Here is an 18,141-nt window from a genome sequence, read left to right as displayed (position 1 = left end):
AAGGGACTCAACAATGAGAAATGTCAAAGCAGTGACCCGCTTGATTTTCTGTCCTTTCCGCCTTGCCTCTCAGCCTCTACGGATCCACTCACCTTCCCTCTGGTTTACCAGCACCGCTTAAACCCCGCCCTCACTGAACCTTAACACTTTTCTCCCTAATCGCGTTTGGCCCGGCTCAGCCGCCGTGACAAGGTCTCTGCGCATGTGCAGGGTGAAACGGAAAGAAGGTGAAGATGGCGGCGGCCAGAGCGGGGGTCCTGGGAATCCGATGGCTGCAAAAGGCAGCCCGAAACGTGGTGCCGCTGGGGGCACGGACAGGTCCGCTAGAACGGGCGAGGCCTCAGTGTGGGTGGGAGGGGGAAGTGCCTGAGGTTTATTGTGTCGGGCGCAGGGTGGATTTGGTGGGGTACCACGGCCGCCGAGTGAGGGAAAGGGCGGAGGTAGAATTGGCATATCCACAAAAACGGAAGGAAGGTCTGCTGGTCCCTCGAAGCCTCGGGCTCTGACCTTGAAGCCTGAAGCTTTTAGAGTGGCAGAGAAAGTGGGGTCGCTTCTGACCTGCCCTCGTTTGCCCTAGCCTCCCACATTACCAAGGACATGCTCCCGGGACCCTATCCCAAGACCCCAGAAGAACGGGCTGCCGCCGCCAAGAAGTATAATATGCGGGTGGAAGACTACGAGCCGTACCCAGATGATGGCATGGGGTGAGATAGGGTCTGCTCGCACCCTAGTAGTAGTGGGAGAAGTTCGGACTGGGTGGGTGGCTCTACTCTGACCCTTTTTCCCGAACCTTTTCGTGACCCGTCAGAGTCAGTGGTGTGGATGCTTTTCTCGGTGGAGAGAGGTGGGAGGGGATGGATGAGCAGCTGCAGTCGCGAGGACTTTAATTTTCTCCTTGGCTCAGGCTGTTTCCTCAGATGAGGAAGCTGAGGTTTTAATAGCTCCCTTGAGGACCCCTGAATAGCGGGAACCTTCTTGGTCCATCCAGAGTGCAAGGTTTCATTTAGATTGAGCATCTGCTGGGCTCAGGTGCTGTCATCCAGGCACGTGACCAGGCTGGAGCTGGACTGCTGTCATGAGAACCTTATTTGTAGACAGAGTACTCTATATTAATATGTGTATATTTCTGTCTTTTTAAATCGTTGCTGTTAGCGTTGTGGAAATCTTAGCAACTTTAAAAGGTTAAATAGCTAACTCTTACTCCAGTTGATGATTTTCCCCCATACCCCATAACATCTCTGTGGTTAATTACCTGAATTGATTACTGTCACCCTCATTTTCTCCCTAGCATCACTCTTTCAGCAGTGATTTTAGCAGCTCCTATTCGTCTTGTTGTTTTCCAATCACTTTCTGTGACACATGTCTAGTTGTCATCATTTCCTATGACTTTTATTGTGTTGTGGACAAGAGCAGCCTCGGTAGCAGTCTGTATAAGATGAACCTGGACTTGTTGTAGAAAGATCCAGCCTATCACACTGGAGTGCCCGCTATTCGGGGATGCGTCTAAGTCAGCAGAGGGAGAAAACGGACTCAACAATCAGGTGTTTGAGGCTCGGAGAAGTTTGTCAGTTTTGTGGCTGAGAAACAGTTGCTATGAAGAGTACTTCTCTCATCTATACCTTTTTGTTTTTATTCCAGTTAACTGGGCAACCTTAGGTTCAGACTCTAAACTTCAGTTTCTTTTTCTGTCTACTGAGGAAAACAGAGTGATTGATTCTTAAATTCCCTTCCATTGCTAATGTTATAACATGGCATGACTTTTTTTCTTTTTGTTGAAAGAAGATAAGAAAAGCTTACATATGTTAAATAATGTTTCGGAGTTTGACATGAATTTTTAATAACAATTTGGACTTCTGCAGTTAGTGCTGTGCTTAGTGAGTAAAAAATTGACATTTAATAAAACAATAAAATAGCAAATATTTTATTAATGATAATTTTGATACTGGAAAGCATTCAGGAAAATTAATCTCTTTTATACCATTTGTAGGAATGTAAATTGCACAGTCTTTCTGGGGGGATATTTGGGATATTTACCAGCAGCCCTTTAAACCAACATTCTCAATATGTGCACCACAGGAAAACACTGAAATCTTGATTGGAAGGTTAGTTCCTCTGTCCTTAGTGGGAGGCCATTATCTTGTCACTTGGTTTCTCATCTCAGAGATGAGAAGGCTGCGCATTGTCGGAGGCTCTCAAAGCCGTGTCCAGAAGTTCTTGCTGTCTCTCAGGTATGGTGACTATCCGAAACTGCCTGACCGCTCACAGCAGGAGAGGGATCCATGGTATGACTGGGACCACCCAGACCTGCGTTTGAACTGGGGTGAACCGGTGAGAGAACCATGTCCCATTTGCCCTTTCTTCCTTTTCCCTATGTCTTCTGTAGATCAGATGGCACTTTTCTGCCCAAGTGGGCTTTCCTGGTGGCTCAGTGGTGAAGAATCTGCTTGCCACTGCAGGAGACATGGGTTTGATCCCTGATCCGGGAAAATCCCCTGAAGAAGGAAATGGCATCCCACTCCAGCATTCTTGCTGGGAGAACCAATGGACAGCCCATGGGGTTGCCAAGAATTAGACATGACTTAGTGACTAAACATCAACACTAAGGTTTTTCTGCCCAAGGAAGCAGGGTCAAGTGCTCTGAGATCTGAGGTTCCGTGTTTGTGTCTGTATGTGTGTGTGTAAAGGACTTCTGAGAATAATTGAAGCTCTGAGTTGTGAATGTTAATGATTGGGACTGTCTCTGATCAACCAAACCCAGACATAAGCCAGCATCCAGTCCTGTGGGCCAGAGTATCTCAGATGCGGCTCTCAGCATATTGCCCAGGGCAGGAGAATGCCTTTCAAGTCTTGTATGAGGCTCTGATCACTCTGGACTGCCTGCCTTTTGCAGGAAGAGCAGTGTGTGATGGTGATCTGCCTTTCTGTCTCAGATGCACTGGGACCTGGACATGTATATCAGGAACCGTGTGGACACGTCCCCGACTCCTGTTAATTGGAACCTCATGTGTAAGCACCTTTTCGGCTTCGTCGCCTTCATGCTGTTCATGTTTTGGGTAGGGGAGACTTACCCCACCTACCAGCCTGTGGTGAGTATCTGAGGAGTGCTCCCTCAGGCACACTTTCCTGAGGGAATGCAGTCTCTGGAGTAGAGATCTACCCGATATCAAGCTTGGCTTCCTGGTGAGGCCTAGCCTATAGAGGGCCTTAGTTCCTTAGCTACTGGCCTGGAACAAGTACCAGAGCACAGCTTTTGCCTGTATGTTGGGTCAGTCTGAGTGAGAAGAAACTGTAGGACTAGATGAGGAATGAGAATGAAGAAGCCAGCTAGTCTTTAGAGTTGCCATTTGGGGAACTGTACTTACCACCATATTTCAGCAAGTGATCTTTTAAGGTAGAGTCCAGGAATCTCAAGTTGAAAGCTTATCCTTTATTAGTGTGAAGGGCATTTTTCTATAGGAAGCAATTAAATGTTTACTGTAAGCATGGACAGTTAATTTTAGAGAACATGAAGGACACAGCAAATATACTGTCTGTATAGAACAGACTTGTTGCCAGGGAGGGGCTGGGGAAGGGATGGATTGAGAGTTTGGGATTAGCAGATGCAAACTAGTATAAATAGAATGGATAAACAACAAGGTCCTATTATAAAGCACAGCGAACTGTATTCAATATCCTGTGATAAACCATAATGGAAAAGAATATGAAAAAGTGTGTGTGTGTATATATATACACACACAAACACACACAACTGAATTACTTTGCTGTACAGCAGAAATTAACAAACATTGTAAATCAACTATACTTAAACTAAAAAAAAGAATGAAAATATACTCTCTTGCTTTGAGGACGTTTAATTTGGATAAGAAAATTCAGATATGTGACGTGAGCAACATTGGCATATATATAGGAATTTGGCACAGTTTTTGTATATATATGTGCGTAGTGAATATATGTGCTTGTGCTATTAGGGAGGATTATGCTAGATGCTAAAACATATTTTTAGATGATGGAGAGAAGTTGAAGAGAACATTTGGGGGAAGAAAACAGAATGGAGAAAGAGGACAGTGAGTTAGCTGGGGTGGAATAGGTTTATAAATAGCTCTCAGACAACCAGCTGCACCTGGGGAATTGCTAAAAAGTCAGATTCCTTAGCTCTTGGAGAGCCTAATTCAGTAACTCCACAGTGGGGTTCTACAATCAATATTTAACAAGTTCCCAGGTAATTTTGATGTGCTGGGAAATCAGGTGTGGAAACTGCTGTGTTAAAAATATTGTGAAGTGCATTTGATCAGTTTGGTTGGGCACCTTTTATTGTGTGGCTGAAGGATCTGGACTTGATGGTATAGTAATGCACTAATTCAATAAATGTTTATGAAGCTCCTGTCATGTACCGGGTACAGAAGGTGCCAAGGGTTGGGAATACATTGATGACTTGGCCTGCCTCTAGGAAGCAGGGAGCCATGTTGGGATTTTGAACAGAAGAATGCTGTCATGATGCCTAGGTTTTTAAAAGATTAACCTGGGAATAGTCTACAGGGCAGACTGTGAGAAAGGTACTGAAAGCAGGAGGCTGCCGTGTCTCCAGTTGGCTGCACAGTGCTGCCTCTGCTGAGACAGGCAATGTCCTAATGGTAGCGCGCATGTCTGTGCACGGACACAAGCCTTCCTACCGAGCCCCAGGGGCCCCAGGCTGGAGAGTGCACATAGGGCTGGTGTGAGCACTAACTTCGCTTCAGGAGAGCAAGCAACGCAGTGTGGCTCCTCCATTTTTCAGTTCTGTAAGCACATCACCCTTTTCTCCTCCCCTTGAGCTGTGTTCTCTGACAGCTGTTTGTTGGTAAAGCCAGCAGCCCCTAAAGCACGTCCAAGCCATGTTTCCTCTGTGCTTCCCCCACTGCTGCTCCTGCACGCCTCATTTGCTAGGCCACTTTAGTGGTGGAACCATTAGAGGCTGAGTGACTTAAAGGAGATTGAGTCTGTCTCAACCCCGAGAGAGTGGGATGGATGGATGCATCATCTCATTTAGAAAGCTTCCCTCATGCTCTCCCTTTCTCTCTCTCCCTCCTCTTTTTCTCTCTCACACACACATATACTGTAGGCACACCTTCTCTTACACACACACACTCTCTCTCTCTCTGTAGGCACCTGTTCTCTTACACACTCTCTCTCTCTCTCTCTCTCTCTCTCTCTCTCTGTAGCACCCCTTCTCTTACAATCTAGGCTTTCTCACTGCCTTGGGCTGAGCTGGGAAGAAGAGTACTGTCCCTGCTGTTCTGGCCCAGCTGGGTCTCACCAGAAGCTACTGTGTACCTGTTTACTGTGTGTGATTCTTCCCTCAGGGTAGGCTGTAGCCAGGTGTTGGCTGGATATATGTTGTTCTTGCTGACCTGTGTTTTTTCCTTAGGGGCCAAAGCAGTATCCTTACAATAATCTGTACCTGGAACGAGGCGGCGATCCCAACAAAGAACCTGAGCCAGTGGTTCACTATGAGATCTGAGGAGGCGTCATGAGCTTTGTGTTCCCTAACTGACTCCTTCAATCCTAGAAATTTAACTTTAATGAAATCCCTAATAAAACTTAGTGCTGTGGTATCTGTGCCTCATTTCCTCTGGAAATAGCTACTGCTTAAGCATGACTCATTTGGAAAGACCCTGATGCTGGGAAAGATGGAGGGCAGGAGGAGAAGGGGATGGCAGAGGATGAGATGGTTAGATGGCATCACCGACTCAATTGACATGAGTTTGGGTAGACTCTGGGAGTTGGTGATGGATAGGGAGGCCTGGCGTGCTGCAGTCCATGGGGTTGCAAAGAGTCAGACACGACTGAGTGCCTGAACTGAAGCAAAGAGGATGTTGATTTGTTAATTTTGCTGGGAAAGGTAGTTGAGGGTTCCAGTTGTGTAGCAGGTAGTTAAGGGTAACTCCCCATTTACAGGGTTTTCTGACTTCTCAAATTGGAACAGATTTATTTCCCATTAAAAAAACTTTTAATAATAGTAGTTAGCTAAAAAAAAAAGTGTACTCTTACATGTTACAAAATACTATAGGATAAATAAGTGTTCTAGGACAGGCCTAGGGCTGTGATTGGCCTCTAATTTTGTATGTCTCTCTTATAAGAATATGTATTTATTAAAAAAACAGCATTGTTAATCAACTATCCTTCATTTTAAAAAAAAGAATATGTATTCCAAAGCAGCTTCTGAATCCTAGACTGTTACAAGTTGACATTACCTATATTTATGAATTAGAGGATAGTCACAGTTATTACTGAACCTATGCATGGCTTTCATTACCTTAATGATTCATCCAAGCTCCTATAATAGCCTTAGAAAGAGAAAAACCATGTTTTTAAGGGTCTATCTCAATGCATCTGTTAAAGAGAACCAATTTATGTTCTTTTCTTCCCTTTAGGGCCATTTTCTTAAATTACAATGATACTGCCTAAAAACCTGTCCCATAAAGTATTCATTCAGCATGGTCTGTGGAAGCAAGTCCATTCACGTTAGACAAGCAGTCCTTTAGAGGTGTGAAGACAGTGAAAGACGTTTATGAGATTAGGGAGTGGGTCTGCTGAAATGCCTTTTTTTTTTTTTTTAATGTCTCTCTCAAGGTCTCCACTGCTTTTTTTGTCTTCATTCTCTGTCCTTTAGAACATTTGATAATTTAACAAATGTCTGTCTGCCTAATATATGTGACACTGATAGGCCTTGGAGATATAAAGTTGAACAAGAAAATAATTGCCTTCAATGAGTTACCTAGAAAAGAAGACTTAGCATTTATAAGAAGGTGAAAAGAGTTTCTAAGATGTCCCAGTTGCAGGAAGAGTGTGTTTTTTGGTTTTTTTTAAATCATGTCCTACTTGAAACTGTAACCTTATACCTTTGGTTCAGATTTCTTTCAGAACACACACCTTGGCCTCATTCCCTCCTTTGAGGTGTTGTCTGAGGTTCAGTTTTCAATCCTGTTTCTTATCCACTGTTGTGCTGAGAAATTCACCAGTACCCTACATTCTTTTCTGCTCTGAGTTCAAAACTCCCATATCTATGTGAAAAGGAAATCTAGAGCTGTGTCACAAAGACAGGGCCCAGTCATAACCAGCTCACCATCTTGGGAGGTAGATTGGACTACAGTAGAATTCATGCATTAAAGTTTTGAATCAAAATAACTTAGATCCAAAATCTTCAGCTGCCTGTAGAACATTTTATTTGGAAATGCCATAATTCCTTCAATCAATAGATATATATGATCACAGATACCCCTGCCAACTGTTTACCTGTATCAGTCACAAGAGCCTGTTCAGCTATTACAATCCGTTAATCCAAGAGTTCATCACCTGTACCTGAATTGTTCTGTTAGCCTCCTAATTTGATTCCCTGCCTCCAGCTCTGTTCTCTCTGCAAGGGGATCCAGATCACTAGTGATATAATCTTACTGCATGTTGTTCAGTCACTAAGTTGTTTCCGACTCTCGCAACCCCTTGGGCTACAGTCTGCCAGCCTCCTCTATCCATCGTATTTTCCAGGCAAGAAAATAGTGGAGTGGGTTGCCTTTTGCTTCTCCAGGGGATCTTCCCAACTCAGGATCAAACCAGAGTCTCCTGCATTAACAGGCAGCTTTTTTACCCCTGAGCTACCACATCTACTTATAATTTTCAGTAACTCCCAATTACCTGCAGAGTGGAATTAGTATTCCACAATCTGTAATTGTGGGAATCTGGGAATTCCCAGTTCCCCAATTGTAGCCACTTTCATTCACAGTATCAGTCTGTTGGGCCCCTTTCTCCTTGTTGGGACATCACCTATCTTCTTGAAACTTCAACGTGTTAACACCTGTCTGGTCTCTGATACCTTCTGGGTAGCCCCTGGTCTCAGAGAAGGCAATGGCAACCTACCCTGGTACTCTTGCCTGGAAAATCCCATGGACGGAGGAACCTGGTAGGCTGAAGTTCATGGGGTCGTGAGGAGTTGGACACGACTGAGCGACTTCACTTTCCCTTTTCACTTTCATGCATTGGAGAAGGCAATGGCACCCCACTCCAGTACTCTTGCCTGGAAAATCCCATGGACGGAGGGGCCTGGTGGGCTGCAGTCCATGGTGTCGCTAAGAGTCGGACACGACTGAGCGACTTAGCAGCAGCAGCCAGTGTTCTTGTCTGGAGAATCCCAGGGACGGGGGTGCCTGATGGGCTGCCGTCTATGTTGTCGCACAGAGTCGGACACGACTGAAGCGACTTAGCAGCAGCAGCAGCCCCTGGTCTACGGTACCTCTCTCTCCGCCCATCTACAGCCCTGAATTAGTTCAACCAACGTTTGGGAGCACCAGTTTTTGGTCCGCCTCACAAAGTCACTCTGCTATTAAGGCCTATGCGGGCTAAGTTGTTTCAGTCGTGTCCGATTCCTTGTGACCCTATGGACTGTAGCCCGCTGGGTGCTTCAGTCCACAGGATACTGGAGTGGGTTGCTATGCTCTTCTCCAGGGACTCTTCCCAACCCAGAGAAGGAAGCCGCGTCTCTTACGTCTTCTGCATTGGTAGGCAGGTTATCGCCAGCTCCACCTGGCCTAGATTGCTTTTCACCTTTTCAGCTAAGTGGATTCCACAGAGCGCTCCTGGAGCTAGAACCAGGTCTTTTCCGCTTAATTAGTATTTTCCCTTTTCAGAGGGAAAAGACACCAAAACTTTAACAGTCGCGGGATCTGACCCACTGCGAATCACAGGACAGGTGAGGGAAGCCCCACTAAAAGCTATATTTCCATGAGGGAACGTTCTCCGCGGGTTGTCCAGGTCCTGGGCCTGGCGTCAAGCGGCGCCTGTGGGCGGCGGCGCCCGCGGCCTGGACTACTTTTGGCCCTCTGCAGCCGCCGTCGACGGCGCCCGCGGAGCTCCAAAGCCCTGAGGGAACCGGCTCCCGACTCCCGCTCTGCGGCGGACCCTTGAGTTGGGCTTTCCGCGCAGGTTGGTTTTCCCCGCCTATCCCGGGGCTCCTGAGAGCAGAAGGCGCGCCGAGGAACCAGAGCGCGGTCCCTCTCGCAGGAGTGCCGGGGGTTGCTCGCCCTCGGCGGAGACCCCTGCTGGTCAGGCTCCCGCCCGGGGGCTCCGGCCGGTGTGCCTCTCAGGGGGCCCCACGATGTCCGCCCTGCTCTCGGACTGCCGCCTGCTCACTCTCCCTGCGGCGCCCGGGCCCCGCAGCCCGACGACGATCTCTCTCCAGCGCTGCCCTCGCGCCTCCCTCAGCAGCCCTGGGCCCTGACCTGTCCGGGGCCCAGAGCCGGCCGCGGGTCTGTGCGTCCCTCCCGGGCGACAACGCCCGTCGGTGCTGACGCCGGTGAGCCGCGGGGAAGGCCGACCGTCCTCCAGAGGGAGTGGACAGCTAAGGAAAGCTGGCTTTCCCCCTTCACTGCACCAGTGTGCCCAGCTCTTGGTTGCCTGATCATAGCTCTTCCCACCTTTGACGCTTCCAGGCCCCGCCATTCTGATCGTATCGGGGACCATTTTTGCCATCATGACAAGCCTATCTTCTCAATTTGTAGGCTGTCTGGGATTTAAACACTATGGAGTTTACTTTAGACTGGTATATTGGTTAAAAGCAAAGGGCTCTGAAGGCTGGTTGGGGTTCACAGCTTGGCCTAGCCAGTTTTCTTTCCTGTAAAATGGAGATAGTAACTACTGACCACACGGAACCATTGTTAGAATTAAATGGGAGGTACACGTTAAGTGCACTGAGCTAATTGTAGCTCCCACTTAAGAGACTTTTCTCCAGAAACGTGAAAATGATCTTGACCAGCAGGTGGCACTGGTGACCGTATAGTATGATGGGCAATCTCGTCAGAGGAGTCCTGTTGTAGCCTCAAGTGTTTAGAGGTGCCCGGGAAGTCTTGGTTGAGTTGGCAGCCCTAAGCTTTCTTCAAGCTGGACAGTACATTTGAGATTAAGTAATAAAACTTTTGATTTTGTGACGCACAGAGTCGGACACGACTGAAGTGACTTAGCAGCAGCAGCTGCTTTGCTAGCCTGTTGGAATGGCATCTTGAGTATATGTTAGAATTGGTTTGGAAACCCGAGTTAAAATAGATGTCTGCACTCATTCATAAAATATTATCGAACACTGACTGTGCTAGACATTGTTCTGATACTAGGTATAACATGGTGAACAAAGCAGCAGCAGCTTTCATGGAGTTTACTTATTAGTGTACAACACCAACAATGTAGATGTAAATGAATATACAGTTACAAATTGCTAAGAAGCAAAAAATACTATTTTGGATTGGATGACTCACCTCCTTGAGGAGGTGAGAAGCTGAGCCCTGAAAGATGTGATAAGGAACCACTTATCCAGAGAATGAAATGAAAAGCTTTCAAGGTATAGCAAACCTAATTTACAAAGCTCTAAAGTGGGGAAAAGCCAAGAAATTAAAAGAAAAGACTAATGCAGATGGAACCCAATAAGTAAGGGGGAGAGTAGCAGCCTGGTGGGCTGCCATCTATGGAGTCGCACAGAGTCGGACACGACTGAAGCGACGCAGCAGCAGCAGCAGCAGCAGCAGCAGCAGCAGCAGCAGCAAGAGGGGAAGTTGAGGTGGTAGTTGTGAGCAGGACTCAAGGGGGTTTGTGTTTATTGAGTGATAGAAGCCACTGAAAAACATTAAGCATGGAATACCAAAATCCTATTTTTTATTTTAAAAGTTTACTCTTGCTCTATGCAAAGAAAGAATTGGGTGTTGGAGATGAGCAGCAGGGAGATAACCAGTAATCTAGGTGATAGATGATAGTGTCTTCAAATAGCGTAGTGGTGGTGAAGATGGAGAAAAATAGATTAAGATATATTTTGGAGGTAAAATCTGAAAGACTTAATGATAGATTAGAAGGGAAAGAAGGAGGGATCTAGGGTGATTTGCAGGTTTTGGGGTTGAGCAATTGGCTGTTTGCTGAAATGAAGAAACCTGAAGGAACAACAGATGAAGGGGTGAGATGGTAGAATAGAGAATTCCATTTTAGACAGACTAACTTAGATATCTTTACTATACCCAAGTGGAAATATTTGATTAGCAGTTGTATATAAGAACTTGTATAAATGGCCGTTGTATATAAGAACTTGTAACTCAGAGGAGTGATTTGTGTTGCTGATAGAAATTTGACAGTCATCAGCATATGGATAATGTTTAAAACTAAGGGAATGGATAGAGTGGCTGAGATTTTCTGGTTTGATGGTTATCATCACCATTGGGCCTGTGGCAACCAGTGTGATTCAGTATCTTTTAGGATTTAAAGCATTAGATTTCAGTAACTGGGTAAGTTCAGTTCAGTAGCTCAGTTGTGTCCGACTGTCTGCCACCCCATGGACTGCAGCACACCAGGTTTCCCTGTCCAACTGGGTAAATGAATTATCATTACAGATCTGCAGTTGATCATGTATTTGTCACCCTGTATTGCCCCCAAATACTCCATCCTATGGTGGAGCGAGGAAAACAGGTGCTCATGTCCATAGGTGTTCCCTTGATCTGGCCCAAAAGCTTGTGGTTTCTACTGTTGTTTTCAGTAGGCTGAGGATCATGTCACTTTTCTGCCACCTACAGGACAGACCATGAAGCTGAAGGAGCTTGAGCGACAAGCTGTCCAAGTGTGGAGCCCAGCCAGCCAGTACCCTGTGTATCTGGCCACAGGTATGGTAGTACTGTAGATGAGGATCCGTTGGATAGGTTGAAGGGAAACTTAGTATTCAGTGCTCTTGATTGTGCTTCAGAGAAGGTTTCAGAGTCATGGAAAGGTGGGGTTGGCTAGGAGCATAAGCAAGGGGATATTAGGAGTTTTGGTCCCTGGGGACAATCTTCGATTATGGCTCAAGGCTAAGCACCTCATGCTTTCTTGCTCTTTTTTGGAGGTACCACTTGAAGGAGGGTATATCCAGTTTTCTCCTATTCCTCCTTTTCTCTACTGCCTAACCATTTATACCCCAAATCCATGCATATATTGTTGCTCACATGCTGCCTCTTCCTGACTTTTCTTGTGCCTAGGAACATCTGCCCAGCAGCTAGATGCCTCCTTTAGTACAGATGGCACATTGGAAATCTTTGAGGTTGATTTCAGGGACCCCTCTCTGGACTTGAAACGCAAGGGAGTCCTTTCTGCCTCCAGCAGGTACTATGTCTGAACTGTTGATGGGTATGCAGGGCAGATCCTGATATAGACCTTGATGGGGAATCTCAGGAGCGTTGTGTGCTTCTCAGGGCTCATGAGGGGACAAGTGAGGGGAGAATGATCTTTAAGTTGGAGAGAAGTTAATTCTGGGTTTATTTTGCAAGGTGAAGGTGAAGTCGCTCAGGCGTGTCCGACTCTTTGCGACCCCGTGGACTGTAGCCTACCAGGCTCCTCCGTCCATGGGATTCTCCAGGCAAGAATACTGGAGTGGGTTGCCATTTCCTTCTCCAGGGGATCTTTCCGACCCAGGGATCGAACCCAGGTCTCCCGCATTGGAGGCAGACGCTTTAACCTCTGAGCCACCAGGGAAGCTTATTTTGCAAGATTTTGAAAACTACCAGTCGCACCTTTGTGGGGAGCAGCAGGGTCAGGCAAAACGATGTGATAGAGACGCCTCACATAAGCCTGGACCCACAAGTACCTGATCTCTCTCTGGAACCCAGAGATGTTGGCTCCTTCCTCCCTTGGCTCTTGTGAAAATAACAGCCTTACACAGTATCTCCCTTTTCTGCCAACGAGAGACGAATGAATGACCCTCTCCTTGTTGCTGTCAGGCACTGATTGGGCACTCATGGATTTCACGGCTCTGGCAGACTTACAGGGCTGGGTATGAGTATTCACTGAGCATGTGTACACATGCCAGGCACTATGCTGGGGCTCTGTATATTGTATTCATTTCTCAAAATGAGCCTAGCCAATAAATACCATTATTCCCATTTTACACAGGAGGAAATTAAAACCCCGGGAAGCTAGAATTTAAGTCTGCTCCTAGCTGACTTCAAGACCTGCTTTCTATTATTCAACTGTTCTTTTATTAGTTTTGTAAAGATGAGGCTTATAGTCTGAATCAGTGATCCCCAGATTTTTGCACCATCAGGAGAAATGTGAATATTCACTGCACTCAAGTATATTTTCAATATAAATAATATACATGTATTACTGTATTATTTTTTTATATAAAAATATAAATCCTTTTCTTACATCCCAGAGGATTTTCTTGCCATCCCCCTTAAAAGATTGCTGGTCTATTATGTAACTTTTTATCTTCCACCTTTTTTGGTTTGTCTGAGTGATTAGATTAAGATACATAGAAGTACCCTCCTCTTTCTTTTCATGGCTTAACTTAATAATGAAAATTAGTTATTCTTCTTACTTTCTTGAGCTCGTATATCACTTTATCACTCCTGTATCACTTTATTACAGTATCCCTTATTTTGCAGTTTTTTATGTTTCTATTTCCAGTACCTGTACCTTTTGAAGAGAGGCCTTGGCAATTTTACCAGTAATGCTGAGATATTCTTAGCCTGTAAGTAGGCATTTCAGAAAGGGCTTCTGAAAGAGGAGAGCTAATTTAATCATGTTTATACTCCTGAAGATAAGAAAAGGGGCAGAGGGCAAGGGCTCTTTTCTTTTTCTTTTTTTTTTTAGGGCTCTTTTCTTAAACCAGCCAAGTAGCAGCTCCAGCATGGTAGTGGCTCCTTAAGGCCAAGAATTCTTAAGAAAGAGCTAATTGCTTAAGAAACCTTGAAACTGAATCCTGAGAACCACGTAGGCAGAGATTTTTGTCTGTTTTATTTATTGCTGTATCTCTAGTATCTAGAATAGTGCCTGTCATTAGGTAGTTGAAAAAATATCTGTGGAATAAATGAGTGATATTAGAAACTTCTGGATTACCAACCTGAGCATTCATATCCACCACTTCAGTTAGTTATGGTCAGTCTTCTGTTGGTCTTAGTGCCTGAAGAGCTTTTCAAGGGTAACAACCTGTTTTGCAGTCAGCTAGGTTGAAGCAGCTTCCTTTTTTCACCTCTGTAATTGTGTCTAAAGATTGATTCTCATTCTCGAAGACCACCTTTGATGCAGTTCTGTTGCGGCCTTTCTGAAGAAATCATCTTAGATGCTCCAGGGTCCAAGGCACTCACTACTTTTCATTCTAGCCTAGGTTAGGTCACTTACTCGAAAGTCAGCATCACAAACAATTGACCAAAATGATCAGGGTAGATAAAGGTCGACCCACCCTTTGCTTTATGCTTTCCTCTTTTCTGTGTCATCTTCTGCATGGTTTAATGGGCCAATGGGTTTTAAGGGCCTGACTCTGGACATTCTGCTTCAGAAAGCCTGGGAGGGAATCAAGGAACCTGTATTTTCTTCAGGTGCCTCCTCTCATTCTGTGATGCTGTGTGGTCTCCATCACTGCCATCATTATCCTGGGAAACTTTAGCAAAGAATTCCAGCTGTATTTTCATGTTTTCAAAGTTCCCACCTTTCTATACAAACTCTTCTCCCTATGCCTTCTCCTTAAATCTTATAGTTCCTATTTTCAGGCCATCCTCTCTTTTTTTTTTTTTTGGTTTGTTTTATAACTTTTTGTTTTCAAACATAGAAAAGTTGCAGAATATTACAATGATAAAGGCTTCCCTGGTGGCTCAATGGTAAAGAATCCACCTGCAATGCAAGAGACTCAGGAAACACAGGTTCAATCCCTGGGTCAGGAATATCCCTTGGAGAAGGAAATGGCAACCCACTCCAGTCTTCTTGCCTGGGAAATCCCATGGACAGAGGAGCCTAGCGGGCTACAATCCATGGGTTGCAAAAAGTCAGACATGACTGAGCGACCAAGCACACATACCTTCACTTAGACTCATCAGTTGTTAATGTTTTAACACTTACAGATGTCACATTTGTTCACATGCTGTGTGCTCTGTTTATACATAACACACACACACACACACACGACTAAGTCTTCTTTGCCAGACTCTCCCAGGTGTTGTCTATCACAGCTATTCAGGCTCCAGTTCCACTCTCAGTGAAGTGTTAATAGGAATGTACTTTCTACATGCCTCCACAAAGAGGAATGATTTTGTCGCACCCTGTAGTCTGCAGTTCAGCCACTCTAAAGTAACTGGGCCCTCTTCTCTAACCCTGTGGTGACTCCTTTGAGGTCTCGGGTACCTTTTCCTCTGATTCATATGTCATCTGCTATGACCATACTGAGGGCGCTGCATTCCCATGTGAGTTTCGCTGGGTGTACCTTCCTCTGCTTCTTGTGTGAACTATTTCAGGCTTCTCTGGGTAATCTGCTGTCTTGCTCTCTGCCCATGCTGAGCTCTAGCCCCTGATGACATGGCCTTCTCTGGAGCCAGCATGGAACCGTTGTTCTGCCATGATGATATCAGCATAACTTTAGAAAACAGCCTTTCTGACAGTAGCTTTAGACCCACTGTTTGTTCTGCTGTGCTGTTTCTGTTCAGATGCTGGCCTTGTCTGAATTAGTGCTCAGCTCTTCACTTCTGAGAGGTTGGCTCTGATCTAAGGACTGGCTAGACAGGTTCCTGCCTGGTTTCCCCATTCAGTTTCTTTGCTGACTGTTCCCAGAGTGTGGAATTTAATTTAATTTCAGTTAGAGATCTTACATGACATCATTCAGTGTAAAATCTGCCTTCTCAGAAGGGCTGTGGAAATATCCTCGGCTAACAGCTGTGAAATGGAGGGACGACCACCTGTGAGGCATTGGGGGTTTCACATGCCTTCCCTAGGGGTTTTTCAGGGGACCTATTCTTGACCAGGGAGCCCAGGGTCCATCTCTTTCTTGTGTGCCAGAATGCAAGATGCTCAGAAAGCCAGAAAAGTGTTTCCCAAACAGTGCATTTATTCTTCATGCCTCTGTGTTTCTCTAAGGCTGGCCCACAGAATACATATGGCAGCTCCAGTAGACTAGTCACATGAGCATGGCATGGGAAAGGAAGGTCAATAGATCTTTTCTCACTTCCTGTTTAAGCGGGAACAGCAACTGTTGGCCTAGGGAACCTGCTTCTATTCAGGTGTAGAAGAGTTCGGATCTTCCTCTCAATAGAAGACCATATTTTATGATGGTTAAGAGCTCAGGCTTTAGCATAAGATGGGTCTGACTTTGAACCTTGAGTCTGTCATTTCCTAGCTGTTGCTGCTGCTGCCAAGTTGCTTCAGTTGTGTCCGACTCTGTGCGACCCCAGAGATGGCAGCCCAGCGGCTCCTTCGTCCCTGGGATTCTCCAGGCAAGAACACTGGAGTTGGTTGCCATTTCCTTCACCAATGCATGAAAGTGAAGTCGCTCAGTTGTGTCCGACTCCTAGCGACCCCATGGACTGCACCCTACCAGGCTCCTCTGTCCATGGGATTTGCCAGGCAAGAGTACTGGAGTGGGTTGCCATTGCCTTCTCCTTCCTAGCTGTTTAGTTCAGTTCAGTTCAGTCACTCAGTCATGTCCAACTCTTTGTGACCCCATGAACTGCAGCACGCCAGGCCTCCCTGTCCATCACCAACTCCCGGAGTTCACTCAAACTCACGTCCATCGAGTTGGTGATGCCATCCAGCCATCTCATCCTCTGTCGTCCCCTTCTCCTCCTGCCCCCAATCCCTCCCAGCATCAGAGTCTTTTCCAATGAGTCAACTCTTCGCATGAGGTGGCCAAAGTATTGGAGCTTCAGCTTTAGCATCATTCCTTCCAAAGAACACCCAGGACTGATCTCCTTTAGGATGGACTGGTTGGATCTCCTTGCAGTCCAAGGGGACTCTCAAGAGTCTTCTCCAACACCACAGTTCAAAAGCATCAATTCTTTGGCCCTCAGCTTTCTTCACAGTCCAGCTCTCACATCCATATATGACTAATGGAAAAACCATAGCCTTGACTAGACGGACCTTTGTTGGCAAAGTAATGTCTCTGCTTTTGAATATGCTGTCTAGGTTGGTCATAGCTTTCCTTCCAAGGAGTAAGTGTCTTTTAATTTCATGGCTGCAGTCACAATCTGCAGTGATTTTGGAGCCCCCCAAAATAGTCTGACACTGTATCCACTGTTTCCCCATCAAATGGGAGTAAAATTACTAGCTGTATAACAGAAGTTTTGTAACTTCTCTGTGCCTCACTTTCCTCAATTGAAAATAAGGTAAATACCTCATGGGATTGTTGATCGGCTAATACATGTAAAGCACTTAAAGCAGTGCGTAGTACATAGGAAGTTATCAATAAGTATTGTTATTTGAGTTGGGATGATTAAGTGAAGTAATCTATTTGAAGTATTTTTTTCAGCCCAAGGGCAGGGCCAGGCAGAGGAGACTTCTGTTCTGCATCTGGGAAATGAGGGAGACAGGAAGATCCTAAGGTTGGGGATGCCTGCATAATGGCAGAAGCTGACAAAGATACGCATTCTCTACTGACTGATGTGGACCTGAGTTGTTGCTGATGCCAGTTCCTCCTCTTCGTAGGTTTCACAAGCTGATCTGGGGGAGCTTTGGCAGTGGGCTTCTGGAAGCCTCCGGGGTCATTGCAGGCGGCGGGGACAATGGCATGCTTACTCTGTACAATGCGACCCACATCTTGTCTTCGGGAAAGGAGCCTGTGATTGCCCGGAGACAGAAGCACTCTGGGGCTGTCAGAGCCCTTGACTTTAATCCTTTCCAGGTACTAGCATCTCAGTTGATCAGACCTGAGAGGCACGGAGCATCAGATCTGAAGGGAAGCGTTTACTTGTGACCTCTGGTCTGTAACTCTGAGCCTTCCCAGGTTGTTACTGGGGTGGCTTTCAATCCAAAAGTGGGTCTCTTCCTCCTTTTTCTGCTCTCATCTCTTCCTGGGATGGTGTGTCTCCAAAGGCATATTCCTTCATACAGGGAAACCTCCTGGCCTCAGGGGCCAATGATTCTGAAATCTTCATTTGGGATTTGAATAACCTGAGTGTGCCAATGACCCCAGGATCCAAGTCACAGGTGAGGAGGCTCCTGGTGCTGCTGCTTAAGAGTGCAGCTGATTTTCCCAGGGAGAATTAAATTCTGGAGGCAGCCAAGGCACAGATTTCAGTCTTCACCACTGGAGGGCAGTAAAGCTCCACAGACTAACATGTTGCCTACCAGCCAGATAATAGAGGGATGGAGGTGGGTGGGGACTGGAGGGAGGTCAGGGAATAGGGGTAGGGG

General features: G+C 46.0%; 3 protein-coding genes across 28 annotated transcripts in view; 2 read left to right on the top strand and 1 right to left on the bottom strand.

Moving 5' to 3' along the window:
* The window catches only part of HIF1AN (hypoxia inducible factor 1 subunit alpha inhibitor), a 60,017-nt gene extending 59,876 nt beyond the window's left edge, over nt 1-141 (bottom strand). For 4 of the 7 annotated variants that reach the window (XM_069566917.1, XM_069566919.1, XM_069566916.1 and 1 more), the window contains exon 1: nt 93-135. The gene's annotated coding sequence lies outside the window, so the exon portion shown is untranslated. Of the gene's footprint in view, nt 1-92 lie in introns of all 7 variants that reach the window. The other 3 variants (XR_011252035.1, XM_069566915.1, XM_069566920.1) reach the window with 2 other exon arrangements.
* On the top strand, nt 74-5,591 carry NDUFB8 (NADH:ubiquinone oxidoreductase subunit B8). The gene is made up of 5 exons (XM_069566922.1): nt 74-318; nt 578-704; nt 2,229-2,328; nt 2,931-3,086; nt 5,405-5,591. Exons 1-5 carry the CDS (start codon nt 234-236, stop codon nt 5,495-5,497), a joined length of 561 nt encoding a protein of 186 aa, XP_069423023.1. The 5' UTR covers nt 74-233; the 3' UTR covers nt 5,498-5,591.
* A 3,266-nt stretch (nt 5,592-8,857) lies between these two features.
* The window catches only part of SEC31B (SEC31 homolog B, COPII coat complex component), a 30,540-nt gene continuing 21,256 nt past the window's right edge, over nt 8,858-18,141 (top strand). For 10 of the 20 annotated variants that reach the window (XR_011252031.1, XR_011252030.1, XM_069566905.1 and 7 more), the window contains exons 1-5: nt 8,871-8,952; nt 11,571-11,657; nt 12,009-12,132; nt 17,434-17,629; nt 17,839-17,934. Coding sequence is in view for 18 of the 20 variants with exons in the window: in XM_069566905.1 (XP_069423006.1) it covers nt 11,579-11,657; nt 12,009-12,132; nt 17,434-17,629; nt 17,839-17,934 (495 nt within the window). In the remaining 2 variants the exon portion in view is untranslated. Of the gene's footprint in view, nt 9,323-11,570; nt 11,658-12,008; nt 12,133-17,433; nt 17,630-17,838; nt 17,935-18,141 lie in introns of all 20 variants that reach the window. The other 10 variants (XM_069566913.1, XM_069566911.1, XM_069566907.1 and 7 more) reach the window with 4 other exon arrangements.

The sequence above is a fragment of the Ovis canadensis genome, chromosome 22 (genome assembly GCF_042477335.2).
Source record: "Ovis canadensis isolate MfBH-ARS-UI-01 breed Bighorn chromosome 22, ARS-UI_OviCan_v2, whole genome shotgun sequence".
In the NCBI taxonomy this organism is placed as follows: Eukaryota; Metazoa; Chordata; class Mammalia; order Artiodactyla; family Bovidae; genus Ovis; species Ovis canadensis.
The sequence above is the reverse complement of the archived record's forward strand: the minus strand, read 5'-3'. Positions and strand labels throughout refer to the sequence as shown.

Coding starts and splice junctions, on each gene's coding strand:
- NDUFB8 (XM_069566922.1), top strand. CDS start 234: ATGGCGGCGGCCAGAGCGGGGGTCCTGGGAATCCGATGGCTGCAAAAG. Junction 319..577: donor GCCGCTGGGGGCACGGACAG/GTCCGCTAGAAC, acceptor CGTTTGCCCTAG/CCTCCCACATTACCAAGGAC. Junction 705..2,228: donor TACCCAGATGATGGCATGGG/GTGAGATAGGGT, acceptor GCTGTCTCTCAG/GTATGGTGACTATCCGAAAC.